This window comes from Salvelinus sp. IW2-2015, linkage group LG14, assembly GCF_002910315.2.
Source record: "Salvelinus sp. IW2-2015 linkage group LG14, ASM291031v2, whole genome shotgun sequence".
NCBI classification, from domain to species: domain Eukaryota; kingdom Metazoa; phylum Chordata; class Actinopteri; order Salmoniformes; family Salmonidae; genus Salvelinus; species Salvelinus sp. IW2-2015.
Genome location: NC_036854.1, coordinates 35,155,342 through 35,170,182, shown reverse-complemented (window position 1 = coordinate 35,170,182; position 14,841 = coordinate 35,155,342). Strand labels below are relative to the sequence as shown.

At 42.0% G+C, this 14,841-nt stretch overlaps 1 protein-coding gene across 3 annotated transcripts in view; it reads left to right on the top strand.

Annotated features, from left to right (window-relative positions):
* The window catches only part of neto1l (neuropilin (NRP) and tolloid (TLL)-like 1, like), a 182,939-nt gene that overhangs the window by 90,999 nt on the left and 77,099 nt on the right, over positions 1-14,841 (top strand). For all 3 annotated transcript variants that reach the window (XM_024000231.2, XM_024000232.2, XM_024000230.2), the window contains exons 5-6: positions 11,604-11,645; positions 13,589-13,716. In XM_024000231.2, the coding sequence (XP_023855999.1) occupies positions 11,604-11,645; positions 13,589-13,716 (170 nt within the window). The remainder of the gene's footprint in view (positions 1-11,603; positions 11,646-13,588; positions 13,717-14,841) is intronic.

Genomic DNA, 14,841 nt, shown 5'->3' with positions numbered 1-14,841 from the left:
CACAACTGTGGGAAGCATTGGAGTCAACTGGTTCAGCATCCTGTGGAACGCTTTCGACACCTTGTAGAGTCCATGCCCCGACGAATGAGGCTGTGTCTAAGGTCAAAGGGGGTGCATCTCAATATTAGGAAGGTGTTCCTAATGTTTGGTATACCCAGTAACAGTGCATTCGGAAAGTATTCAGAGCCTTGAATTTTTACACATTTTGTTACTTTACCCTCTCTTGGGTAGGGGCAGTATTTTGACGCGCGGATGAAAAGCGTGCCCAAAGTAAACTGCCTGTTACTCAGGCCCAGAGCTAGGATATAAAACACTCTTAAAGTTTCTAAAACTGTTAAAATTATGTCTATGAGTATAATAGAACTGATATGACAGGCGAAACCCGAGAACAAACCATTCCCCCCAAAAAAATTGGCCTACCACTTTCTTCAATGACTATCACTTTTATTATAAGGCCAAGTCCTCCCAGATTGCAGTTCCTAGCGCTGTCTCTCTCTCTCGCTCTGTCTCTCTCTCTCTCTCTTTCTCTGTCCCTCTCTATCTCCAGCTGTGGTGTGTGTATTGGTTAATGACAGTCATTCATTAGGCCATTGCCAGCCAGCTGACAACAGATGAAGCCTCTGGGAAATGGAGTCTTCTTTGGTGTGTGTGTTCTTGTGCATGCAATAGTTCCATTAGGGGTGTGTTGCCTAATCTGATGTTCTATTCTGTATGGGACATATTGTTTGTGACTTCTCAATAAAACATATAGTTTGTGCCTGTGTAACATATGGTAAGACTGATGCAATAACCATTAATACCTGGAAGGCTGTGAAGTTATTAGAGGGGGTGGGTTGAGTAGTTKTGCCTGCCTGCATGATTAGTAGTGCAGTAAGGAAACACAGTTTCCAGGGATGGGCCATTATATATATTTTTCTCTCTGTTGTTGAGGGTAAATACTGTAAGCTTGTGAAGATTACGTTCTAAGCCTGGGGTTACAAAGGGAGAAGGGACCAAGGCCATATTGCATGTGGATGGCTGTATCTGCTCTGTAGTCTGCTCACTCACACAGGAAGCCCATATATGGCTCGCAGGACATAGAGAAGAAGGACAACAGAATACTGCCTCGAGTATTCTCCTCCTTTCCATCCCCAGGTTGTTGTTATAAATTACATTGTGTTCTCAGTCATCTAACCTGGTAGAGTGAAGGTAAATAAATGAATAAATAAATCAGGGGTGACGGAAGAAAGGTGAAGAGGAAGGGAAGTGATTGATTACTGTTGGGACAGAGCACATGTGTCTAGAATTCAGGGGATGGAACCTTCAGCAGGCCAGGGATCACAGTGGATGAGGGGTTTATGGGGGAAACAAGGGGAGGAGGGGTGAAGGGGTTTACAGGCTGTTGTGACAACTGATGCGTCCTTCAGTGGCGTCCTTCAGTGTCGAACTGTGTAGACAGTCATCGATCTACAAGTAGTTTTGCATGCCGAACAACCCCAGGCAACATCAGGAGCCCAGCGTTGCGCGTTGACCAAAAGCGCACCTTCAGCATTTAAATGCTAAAATGGCTTGTGTGATATTAGCATTTATTAGTTGAGTGACAACCTATGAAATAAGCTAGGTTATTGTTATCGATGCGCTGTTGAAAATGTTGTTTTACCGGAATAAAAGGAAGCTACCTGAGACACAACTCTCATCTGCCTATACCTGCTGAATAGATTTGATTTCCATTGTTCAGGTTCACCATCAGCTACAGTTTTGGTAGTTTTGCTTTAAACAATCAGTGTATATGGTCATGTTTCAGATATACACGGTAGAGTTTATAATTTCATAATAAGGACGGCGATTGCACACTGCATGGCCGAAGCGAGAGGAGAAGAGGTCAAAACCATTTGATTTTGAGATGGGGGTGAAATCCAAAGTTGTGCTATATATTCATTGGCTATGTCATAGCTAATTTGTAAAGAATAAATATTGATACATTACTATCTCAAACACTTAATCTGCAAAAATGACAAGTTAATTAGTGGGTGATGGTGATTTCAGCACCAAAGTGGGGGGGTGGGGGAAACATAGGCTACATTGACCCCCCCTAATCTGATAGTGGTATAGGGATGGTAGATGCCTAGTCTTCCTTATGACTCAGCTCAGGTGCCTACATAGTACATACACCATAGACATATATAATTTATACACACACAAACACACACACACAGAGAAGTCAGCTCAGACAGATCCAGTTCAGAGACCCAGCTCATAAGCTCCATCAGCAGCAGATTTTAATTTACAATGGAAAAGGAATGTGCTTATGGAACAAATGTTAGTGCATGGAATCATATCGCATCGATTTGTTCTCTAATCAAAGTAAATCTCACCGAATCATTTTAAACTTAATGAATCGTTCCTGTGTTGTATCTAGTTACGCATGGAATCGTCTTGAAACAGAAAGATGCACATCCCTAGTGTGCGTGCATTCCAGCCTTTGCATGCATGTGTTTATCCCTTGAGGCTGCTTGGCCTTGTGTCCGTGCTGGGTTAAGGCATGCCAGCGCCCAGTAATAAATCTGTTCTGTAACCAGCTGATTTGACCTGAAGGTTGCTGTTTCATTAACTGTCTGCCACTGGCATTTTCTCATCCCCCCTCTCCATGCCCAAATACACACACAGCATGGCACTCATCTGTTTGAAGAGGGGAATAAGCGATAGACCGCCTCGTCTCCACACGCCTACATAAGCACGAGTGTGTGCACACACACATCCTTATGCGCACACTCACACACACAAATGACTCATCCGCCACACTTCTCTTATTGATTCCGTTTTGTGATTGGCCTATTGGAATACTAAATCATAGCCGTCACTCCAGAGCTGTCTCGTCTCCTCACTCTGCTACTTTGATTGACAGACTGAATTACACTGTGTGGAGTCTCATTATAAAACATTGTAGCTCATGTGTTGTTGCATACAAACCACGTAAGATGGTCCCTGATGGGCAAAATTAAGTCCTTAGATCACATACCCAGTTCCATTAATTCACACAGTGTGGTTTAGTCCCTGTGTGATACCCTTACTGCATCAAAAAGAAAGAAGAAAACAGACAACAAGATGAAGACACAGACAGAAAGAGAGAGAGAGAGAAAGATAGAGCGAGGGAGGAAGCTGCTTTGATGGAAGCAGGAGGACTGACAAAGTAGGAGAGTGTTCTGATAAGATGGACTTTATCTGTGTCCATGTTCTACTTTACTCTATCAGAGTAGGGACATTTTGGAGGAGAAAGAGGCCTGTTCTTTTATCTGAGTTTTTGTCCAACCTTCGTTACCTTTGTGTTGTGTGTGTTGTGAGGTGGTGTGATGTTGTTGTGTGTGTTGTGTGTGTGTTGTGTGTGGTGTGGGTGTTGTTGTGTGTGTGTTGTTGTTGTGTGTGTTGTTGTTGTGTGTGTGTGTGTGGTTGTGGTGTGTGTGTGTGTGGTGTGTGTTGTGTCTTGACAAGTGATTTACTCTCCTCTTTGACCGTCATGGAAGCTCACCTTTTTGGGCTGCATTTCAAACAGGACAAAGGGCTGAACTATGTCTGAGCGTTTGAAGTGTGCGTATGTGTGTTAGTGTGAGTGTGGTGAATGTAAATGGACAAGTCCCATTTCCTCTCTATCTCTGCTTTGATCTGTGATCTTACCCTCCCTTTGCTACTACCATTATAATGTATGAGTGAGCGTTCCTTCGCTTCTTTACCCTCTCATCTCTCTCTCTCACTTCTCTCTCTCACTCTTAGTCCCTATGTCCCTCTCCCTCTCATCTCTCCCTCTCATTCTCTCTCTCACTCTTAGTCCCCTATGTCCCTCTCCCTCTCTCTCTCTCTCTCTCTCTCTCTATCTCTCTCACTCTTAGTCCCCCTATGTCCCTCTCCCTCTTCCTCTCTCTCTCTCTCTCTCATCTCTCTCTCTCACTCTTAGTCCCCTTTGTCCCTCTCCCTCTCTCTCTCTCTCTCATCTCTCTCTCTCACTCTTAGTCCCCCTATGTCCCTCTCCCCCCTCTCTCTCTCTTCATCTCTCTCTCTCACTCTTAGTCCCCTATGTCCCTCTCCTCGCTCTCTCTCTCTTCTCTATCTCCTCTCTCTCTCTCATCTCTCTCTCTCACTCTTAGTCCCCTATGTCCCTCTCCCTCTCTCTCTCTCTCTTCTCTTTCTCCTCGCTCTCTCTCATCTCTCCCTCTCATCTCTCCCTCTCATCTCTCTCTCTCACTCTTAGTCCCCTATGTCCCTCTCCCTCGCTCTCTCTCTTCTCTTTCTCCTCCGCTCTCTCTCATGTCTCTTTCTCTCTTCGGTCCCTCTCTCTCTCGCCTCTCCTCATTCTTTCCTCCCTCTTTCTCTTTCTCCTCTCTCTCTTCCCCCTTCACTCCCCTCTCGCTCGCTTTCTCTCTCTTCGCTCTCGTTCTAATTCCTCTCTCTTTTTCTCTCTCCCTAGACTCTGACTGATCACAGTTTAAATGAGAACAATGAAATGGACAAGAGAAGTGTTACACTAGACAAGGTGCTCACGCTGTGCAATCAGTGAGCAGCAGCCACTGTCTATGTAACTGGTTGTATTTGAGCCAATCGGGCTAATGCAAGGTGTTTAGAGGTGCTCCTTAGCTGAACATTGCTTGCGGCTTCCCTTGAAAATATCTGCGCTGTGTCATGTGTCTTCCACCACCAGTTCAGTAATGTATTTACTGTGTGTGTTTGTGTGTGTAGTCAGTAATGTATTACGCGTTGTGGTGTGTTGTGTGTTGAGTGTGTGTGTGTATGCTGTTAGTGGATAAAAACAACAACCAACCAACCCCCCCCACCCACCACACAGACACACACACACACACTGTATATTTCAGTCATGCGCAGTAATGTTTGAAGCTGGTTCAGTAAAGACAAAAACACACGATGTTGAGATTTCGGAAATGTTTTCTTCACAGATTTGCTACTTCCTAATATTAACAACATCTCCTTCTGTGATTGCACTTACTCAGTGATTGAAGGTGTGTGTGTGGTGTGTGTGTGGTGTGTGTGTTTGTGTGGTGTGTGTGTGTGCTGTGCGTTGCGCGCGTCCGTGCGTGCGCTGCCGTTACTGCTGCGTGCGTCTGCTCGCCGTGCGCTGGTAATTGATTACTCGGCGATCAGCAGCACGGAATACCTACGTGTACATATTACCTCAATTACCTCGACTAGCAGGGGGCACCCGCACATTGACTCTGTACCGGTACCCCCTGTATATAGCATTGCTACTGTTGTTTTACTGCTGCTGTTTAATTATTTGTTTCTTTTATTTTCTATTTTCTACTTATCTAATTATTACTTAACACTTTTTTCTTAACTTCTTAAAGCATGTTGGTTAAGGGCTTGTAAGTAAGCATTTCACTGTAAGGTGGGATTGGATTGAAATCAAATCTGTCTCTGATAATGCCTATCCTTTCTGTAATCATGCAGCTGTATTTGTCATTCCAGTGTCTCGAAGGTCAGAGGAGCTGTTTTACTGTTTACCTGTTGTATTCGGCGCGTGTGACAAATAAAATGTGATATTATAAATGAGTTTCCATCACCAAGGTGTTGTAGTCTAGGAGACATGTTGCGCCTAGAAGGTCATTCTATGACTCAGACGATTTAATTAACTTTTTATTATATTTTTTATTCTCCCCAATTGCGTGGTATCCAATTGGTAGTTACAGTCTTGTCTCATCACTGTAACTCCCATACAGACTTGGGAGAGGCAAAGGTCAAGAGCCATGCATCCTCCGAAACACAACCCAACCAAGCCCCACTGCTTCTTGACACAATGCACACTTAACCTGGAAGCCAGCCGCACCAATGTGTTGGAGGAAGCACCTTACACCTGGCGACCATGTCAGAGTGCACTGCGCCCGGCCTGCCACAGGAGTCGCTAGTGCGCGATGGGACAAGGACATCCCTGCCGGCCAAACCCTCCCCTAACCCGGACGACGCTGGGCCAATTGTGCGCCGCCCCAGGGGTCTCCCAGTCGCGGCCGGCTGTGACAGAGCCTGGACTCGAACCCATAATCTCCAGTGGCACAGCYAGCACTGCGATGCAGTGCCTTAGACCACTACACCACTTCGGGAGGCCTTGATTTAATTAACCTTTATTAAAGTTTTATATCCAAGTTTTATATCAAAACTTATATCAAAATCAGATCCAAAAGGTCAGCTGAACCGCAATAAAATGTTCTAGCTCCCTACCAGCAGGTAACTACGGGAGGTATTAAAGGAAGGATTAGGAAGGGGACAACTGTTCTGTCCTGGTAGATTGCTATTTTAATTACACAGTCATGCACCTTCATTTGTTTTTGTGGGGAAATTACTATGACACTAAAGCATGCACACTAGGGATGTGCATCTTTCCCTTTCAAGACGATTCAATACGTATCTAGATACATGGGCTCCGATAGCATACAGGAACGATACGTTTTAGTTTGAAATGATTTGGTGTGATTCAGTTTGATTAGTGGAACGAATTGATGCGATTTCGTTCGATGTGATATGATCCAATCTGATGTATTAACATTTGTTGCATAAACACATTCATTTTTCATTGTAAATTAAAATCTGCTGCTGATGGAGTCATGAGTGGCTCCGAACTGATCGTCTGAGCTGACTTTCTGGTGTGGTTGTGTGTGTGTGTGTGTGTTGTGGTGTGTTGTGTGTGTGTGTGTGTGTGTGTGTGTGTGGGTGTGGTGTGGTGTGTGTGTGTGTTGGTGTGTTGTTGTGTTGTGTGTTGCTGCATAAGTAAGGTCAATTATGTATAGTCTATAGTTATGTAAGCAACCTGGGCTTAGCCAGAAGGGATACTGGGCATCTACCACCCCACAATCAGAAAGGGAACAATGATTGGCTACTTTTGTCCCCCACTTTTGATCTGACACCCATCACCCACTAATGAACTTTTAACATTTTTGCAGATTTAGTGTTTGAGATAGTATGTATCGATATTTATCAAAAAAAAATTGCTATACATTGCAATAATTATGTAGCACAGTTTCGATTACATCTCTTCTTAAAATAAATGTATTCTGGTAAACACAATTCAACAACTCATTTGATAACAATAACTAGCAACATTACAATTGGTTGGCACTCACTAATAACGCCTAATATTGTGCATTCAAGCATTTAATGCTGAAGGCGCACGATGCAAGATCAGAGGCCTACCTCTCGTTGGTCACGTGCGAAGCTGCTCACGGTGCACAGTTTGACTAGATTACTGATATTTCCTGGGTTGTTGGCATGCAAAATTATTTGTAGATCAATGACTCTCAATGTAGTTACATGCTTAGTTCAACACTGAAGGAGAGGGCGCATCAGTTGTCACCAAGATGAGAGGTATTTCCGGAAGTTAGAAAGAATGTAATGATACTGATGCATGATCCATTTGGATTGTTTGGGGTCGAAGCCGACTGATGCACTCCTATCTTAAACATTTATTTGAAGTAGCATGTCACTGAATCGTTACATCTCTAATGCACACAAATGTTTTATTTTGTGAAATTACTATGACTATACTAAAGCATGCACACACACTTTGTTTATTGTTTAGTAGTATGACTTACCTCATCATACCTGAATATTTAGCTTACTGCCTATGTGTAGTAGTGCACCACCACTACCTGAATATTTAGCTTACTGCCTCTGTGGTAGTGTGATACACCACCATACCTGAATATTATTTACTGCCTCTGTGGTAGTAGTGATACACCACCATACCTGAATATTTAGCTTACTGTCCTCTGTGGTAGTAGTGATACACCACCATACCTGAATATTTAGCTTACTGCCTCTGTGGTAGTAGTGATACACCACCATACCTGAATATTTAGCTTACTGCCTCTGTGGTAGTAGTGATACACCACCATACCTGAATATTTAGCTTACTCTCTGTGGTAGTAGTGATACACCACCATACCTGAATATTTAGCTTACGTGCCTCTGTGGTAGTAGTGATAACCACCATACTGAATATTTAGCTTACTGCCTCTGTGGTAGTAGTGATACACCACCCATACCTGAATATTTAGCTTACTGCCTCTGTGGTAGTAGTGATACACCACCATACCGAATATTAGACTTACTGTCTCGTGGTATAGTTGATACACCACCATACCTGAATATTTAGCTTACTGCCTCTGTGTAGTAGTGATACACCACCATACCTGAATATTTAGCTTACTGCCTCTGGTAGTAGTGATACACCACCATACCTGAATATTAGTTACTGCCTCTTGGTAGTTAGTGATACACCACCATAAAGAATAATTAGCTTACTGCTCTCTGTGTAGTAGTATACACCACCATACCTGAATATTTATTACTGCCTCTGTGGTAGTAGTGATACACCACCATACCTGATATTTAGCTTACTGCCTTCTGTGGTAGTAGTGATACACACCATACCTAATATTTAGCTTACTGCCTCTGTTATAGTGATAACCACATACACTGAATATTTAAGCTGTACTGCCTCTGTAGGTATGTGTACACCACCATACCAGAATATTTAGCTTACTGTCTCTGTGGTAGTATGATACACCACCATACCTGAATATTTAGACTTAGTGCCTCTGTGGGTAGTGTATACACCACATACCTGAATATTTAGCTTACTTCTCTGTGGTAGTAGTGATACACCACCATACCTGAATATTTAGCTTATGCTCTGTGTAGTAGTGATACCACACCATACCTGAATATTAGCTTACTGCCTCTGTGGTAGTAGTGATACACCACCATACCTGAATATTTAGCTTAGTGCTCGTGGTAGTAGTGATACCACACCATACCTGAATATTTAGTTTACTGCCTCTGTGTAGTAGTGTAACACCACCATACCTGAATATTTAGCTTACTGCTCTCTGTGGTAGTATAACACCACCATACCTGAATATTTAGCTTACTGCTCTGTAGTAGTTGATACACCACCATACCAATATTTAGCTTACTGCTCTGTGGTAGTAGTGATACACCACCATACCTGAATATTTAACTTACGCCTCTGTGTTAGTAGTGATACACCACATACCTGAATATTTAGCTTAGTGCCTCTGTGGTAGTGTGATACACCACCATACCTGAATATTTAGCTTACTGCCTCTGTGGTAGTATGATACACACCCATACCTGAATATTATAGCTTACTGCCTCTGTGGTAGTAGTGATACACCACCATACCTGAATATTTAGCTTACGCCTCTGTGGTAGTAGTGATCACCACCATACCTGAATATTTAGCTAGTGCCTCTGTAGTAGTGTGATACACCACCATACCTGAATATTTAGCTTACTGCCTCTGTGGTAGTAGTGATACACCACCAATACCTGAATATTTAACTTACTGCCTCTGTGGTAGTAGGTGATACACCACCATACCTGAATATTACTTCGTCCTCTGTGTAGTAGTATACACACCTACCTGAAATTGTAGTTTACTGCTCTGTTAGGTAGTCTATACACCACCATACTGATCATTTTAGCTTACTGCCTCTGTGGTAGTAGTGATACACCACCATACCTGAATATTTAACTTACTGCCTCTGTGAGGATACAGTGTACAGAGACGGCAGAACTAGGTGGTTTGCGCACCTTTTGAAGTTGAGATGGGTTAAATAGAATTCTAACTGAAATCTGGACACTCACTGTAGGCCTGCAACTCTCACATGTACACTAATATAATATTAACTACTACAGAATTAAATATTTATTGCAGTAAAATGACACATCAAATGTTCATTTATTTCTCTGAGGAGTTGAGAAATATAATTTATTGCTTTCACAATTTTGAGAGAGTGCAGTGCGTGGTTAGGGACTGTGCAAACTTGTTGTCTTTGTCAGAKATGTAAAAGCTGACAATAGGCTATTTCAAACACATGCATTCAAGACAAACTGAAATCTTATAATCCTATTTTTTCACAGATTATAATTTCCTTAAAACCGGTCAAACTGATGTCCTTTGCAAATTCTACAGGTAAAATATTAAGCTGTTTTAAATTTAGAATATTGCATTTTCTCCCCGGTCCGTACACGTCCAGAAGTAATCAATCTGGTAATTTCGAGGCCAACAAATCCTCGCTCTGCAAGCAGAAATGGAAGAGAAAACTTTACTGACGTCAACAAGATTATTATTGATGCATTCATTCCATCGATTTATGACATTGTTCTGGTGAGCACCCAACAATATGCTCACTCTCTTCTAGGGCAACAAACAGCCTAATGAGGGTGGCAGGTAGCCTAGTGGTTAGAGCGTTGGAACAGTAACCGAAAGGTTGCTGGATCGAATCCCTGAGCTGACAAGGTAAACATCTGTTGTCCTGCCCCTGAACAAGGCAGTTAACCCATTGTTCCCYGGTAGGCTGTCATTGTAAATAAGAATTTGTTCTTTACTGACTTGCCTAGTTAATAAAAATAGTAATAATGACAGAGGAGAAGCTGCATGTATCTAATTAAAGACAAATAGACAACCAAATGTTGGAAATTATTTGCAGAAAAATATCTAACATAGGGGTGAAAGTAGCTTGAGCCGGTATGAAGTCGCCGTAGGCCTACTGGTAAAACAAGCGCCTATCACAATAAAACAAAGATGGCAAGACAACTGTAGGCTATAACACCATCATTTATAATTACCGCCTGTCAGCCGCATGAGTGATGTGAACCCTTTATATTTGCCAAGACAGTGATGACTGGCTGGGACCGTGACGTGTACGAACAGCAGTGGAAATGTAAAGGACATCACACTGCTTGCTTAGTGAGTACCGCTTCTTCCTGATTCGGCTCACACTGAAGCTCAAACCCTGGATCTCTACTTTGCTGGCACACGTGACCGCMCTCCCAAAGTGTCTTACCAGTTGTGCCAAGCGAAAAGCTAGCTATTCAGCCCCGCAAGTGGGGACACTTCAGGCTGAGGAGTAAGTTTCACACCCCTCTAACTTACTCAACAGCAACCCCAGCATTGAGATGAGCACCACTGTAGATCCGAGTCACTACTGTAAAGAACATCACACTGCTTCCTTAGCGWGTACCACTTCCCCCTGATTCGTCTCACACTGATGCTCGAACACAGGACATCTGCCTTGCTAGCACACGTGACCGCCCTCCCAAGGAGTCTTACCAGACGGTGCCACGCAGGAGGCTAGCTATTCGGCAGCTCAAATGGGGACACTACAGGCTGAGGAGTAGGTTTTCACACATCCCGTGTGCTACAGACACATCAATCAATTCAGGCTACATGTTTGCCTGATGACAATCATTGAATGTCATTACACTTTTGATGTTTAAATAGACATCTCTTTCCATTTACCAAAAAAGGCGGGTGCACAGTGCACTGTTTAAGATGCTCAAATTATTATTGAGTGGATTGAATATGCSCAGGTAGCCTACTTTTTGAAGTGATTTGTTTTATCAGATGAAAACATTACACCTGGTTGTGTTCATGCCACATTTAAAGTTAATAAATAAATGTGTGCATGTGCAACTGCGCACATATACGTAGGTGGTCCCGCGCCCCCTGTCAAAAAATGATTTGGCTGTCCCTGACAGTATGTTTCCTTATTAAAAATCGCTCTCTTGCCCCTCTCCCTCTTTTTTTTCCAATTCTTCAGATCCGGACTTTGGAGACTTGGGAGTGCCCCAGCCTCTGCCCTGTAGGTATCCTCTCTCTCTCGCTCTCTCTCTCTGCCAATTCAATTTAATTCAAAGGGCTTTATTGGCATGGGGARCATATGTTAACATTGCCAAAGCAAGTGAAATAGATAATAAACAAAAGTGAAATAAAGAATAAAAAATGAACAGTAAACATTACACTCACACATTTCAAAGGAATAGACACATTTCAAATGTCATATTATGGCTATGTATAGTGTTATAATGATGTGCAAAAAAAATCTCTCTCTTTCAATTCAATTCACTTCAAAAGGCTTTATTGGTACCATGGCGAAAAAACATTTTACATATCCCAAAGCAAGTGAAATCCAAAGTTGTCTTCTACCCGTTCTCGCTCTTTACTGCTCTGCACTTTTTGTTGTTGCTGATGTACCTTGTATACATTATGTTGTGTTAGTTGTGCTTATGCTTGTTCTGTGTTACTGATTATGCGTACGTGTGTTATCGTTGTGATGTTATTTGTTTATGTTGTAAATTTATTGTCCGTGCTGATAATCGTTGTTTGTTATGTTGTGATGTTATGTTGTGTTATTTGTAATGTTATGTTGTATTGTTGTTGTTATGTTGTCTGATTTATGTACATGCTGTTATTGGTAATGTTATGTTAACTGTGTTATGTTGTTGTGTTGATGTTGAACTTACTTAAGTGATTATGTATGCATTGTTTAGATTAATGTTTCTGTTATTGCAGTATGGTCATGTTGTTCTGACACATGCGATGTGTTATGTGGTTTGCGTATGTGTTGTGTTCTGTATGTGTTATGTTGTTGTTTTGCGCTTGTGTTATGTTGGGTATGTTTTGTTTCTAGCCGTACTGTGTGTGTTCTGTTTGTTTATGTTGTAGGTTTCACTGCGTCTGTCGTTATGTGTTTGTATGTTGTTGTTGCGTCATGTGTTAGTTGCTTTATGTCATGTGTTCGTATGTGTTGGTTCATGTGGTGCTATGCTTGCGTCTGCGTTAATATTGCGTTCGTGCTATGTTGGTATTCTTGTTGTGTTATGTTAACATGCGTTGTATGTTCTATGTTTTGTTTAGTGGTTATGTTGCTTGTATGTTATGTGTGTTATGTGTTGTTTATGTTGATTATGTTAGTTACGTGTGTTGCAGTTGTGTTATGTTGTTTTATTGCGGTTTGTTCTGTTGTGTTATTGTTGCTGTTATGTTGTGTTTAGATTGCTTGTGTTTATCGTTGTGTTATTGTGTGTTATGTTGAATTAGTTGTTGATTGTTGTGTTATGTGAATTATGTTGTGTTATGTGCTCTTGGGTATGTTTGTGTTATTTGTTTATTTGAGTCTCGGGCCCTTTGTCGGGGTTATATGTGTCTTATGTGTGTATGTTAATGTTGCTTTGGTTATGTTGTCTGATGTTGATTATGTTGTGTTAGGTTGTGTTTGCGTTATGTTGTTGTGTTGCGTGTCATGTTGGCTGTTATTTGGTATTGCATGCAATGTTCGTTGTTTATGGTTGTTATGTATGTTATATGTTGCGTTATTGTGTTTATGTTTATTGCATTTTATTGCATATGCCAATGTGGCGTTGGTTTATGTTGTTTGATGTTGTGTTATGTTGTGCTTATGTTTTGTCTTTGCGTAAAAGTGTTATGTTGGTGATTATGTTGTTATTATGTTGTGTTGTGTCCGAATCTTTGTGTTATGTTGCGTCTGTGTTCTGTGTTATGTTGGCTTATGTGTATGGGTCGCAATTTATGTTGTGCCCGTACATTTGTAGTTATTTGTTGCTTTACGTATTGTGTTATTTGTGTCGCGTTATGTTGTAATTATTTGCTATGGCATTGCAATGTGTATTGTTGTGTCGTGTTATGTTGTTGTGTTACATTGTGTTGCGTTGTGTGATGTATTTTGTGTCTTTGTTCCATTCCAATCCTTTGCCTCTATTCACTGATGTGTGTGTGTGTCTCCAGTCTGTGAGTTTGACATGGGAGGACCAGAGGGGATAGTGGAGTCTCATCAGATCACCAGAGATGGAAAGGCGTTAGCTACAGAGGCTGTGGACTGCAAATGGTTCATCCGCGCTCCGCCACGCTCCAAGGTCAGTGATGCGCACACACACACACACACTAACACACATACAGCCAAACTGTCAAGCAGGCTGCACATGCCTACAGTATGTACACATAACCCTACTCACTTACACATTTTTATAAATATGTATACACATACGTCACGTCAAATCACTCTGTAATAACAATACTGTGTGTTTCTGAATGAGTCTTGTCCTTCCTAGTGTCAGTATGTGATAGTTATGGCTAATGTTAAGACCCTTGAGCTGTAACACTGATTCCTCTAGAGCACAGCCAGTTGTGTGTATGTGTGCGTCCATGCACCTTGTGCGTAATATGGTGCGTATTATTCCATAAAACCATAGAAAGATGGATGTGGGCACAATGCTGTGATGACAGCGTGCCTGGGCACAATGCTGTTATTACAGATGGCCGTGGGCACAATGCTGTTATTACAGATGGCCGTGGGCACAATGCTGTTATTACAGGTGGCATACAATACGTTCTGAAGTGGAGAGTATAGCTGATATAATATACTGAACAAAAATATAAACGCAACATGCAACAATTTTACTGAGTTACTGAGTCATATCAGGAAATCAGTCAATTGAAATAAATGAATTAGTCCCTAATCTATGGATTTCACATGGYTGGGCAGGGGCGCAGCCATGGATGRGCCAGGGAGGGCATAGAGCCCACAAAAGGGCTTTATTATAGACAGAAATATTMCTCAGTTTCATCAGCTGTCCAGGTGGCTGGTCGGATGTGGAGGTCCTGGGCTGTCGTGTTACACTTGGTCTGCGGTTGTGAGGCTGGTTGGACGTACTGACAAATTCTCTAAAACAAAGTTGGAGGCTTATGGTAKAAAAATGAACATTCAATTCTCTGGCAACAGCTCTGGTGGACATTCCTGCAGTCAGCAATGCAATTGCACTTTCCCTCAAAACTGTGTTCTGTGACAAAACTGCACATTTTAGAGTAGCCTTTTATTGTCCCCAGCACAAGGTGCACCTGTGTAATGCTGTTTAATCAGCTTCTTGATATGCCACACCTGTCAGGTGGATGGATTATCATTTCTGCACATCATTTGAGAGAAATAAGCTTTTTGTGCRTATGGAACATTTCTGGGATCTTTTAGTTCAGCTCATGAAACA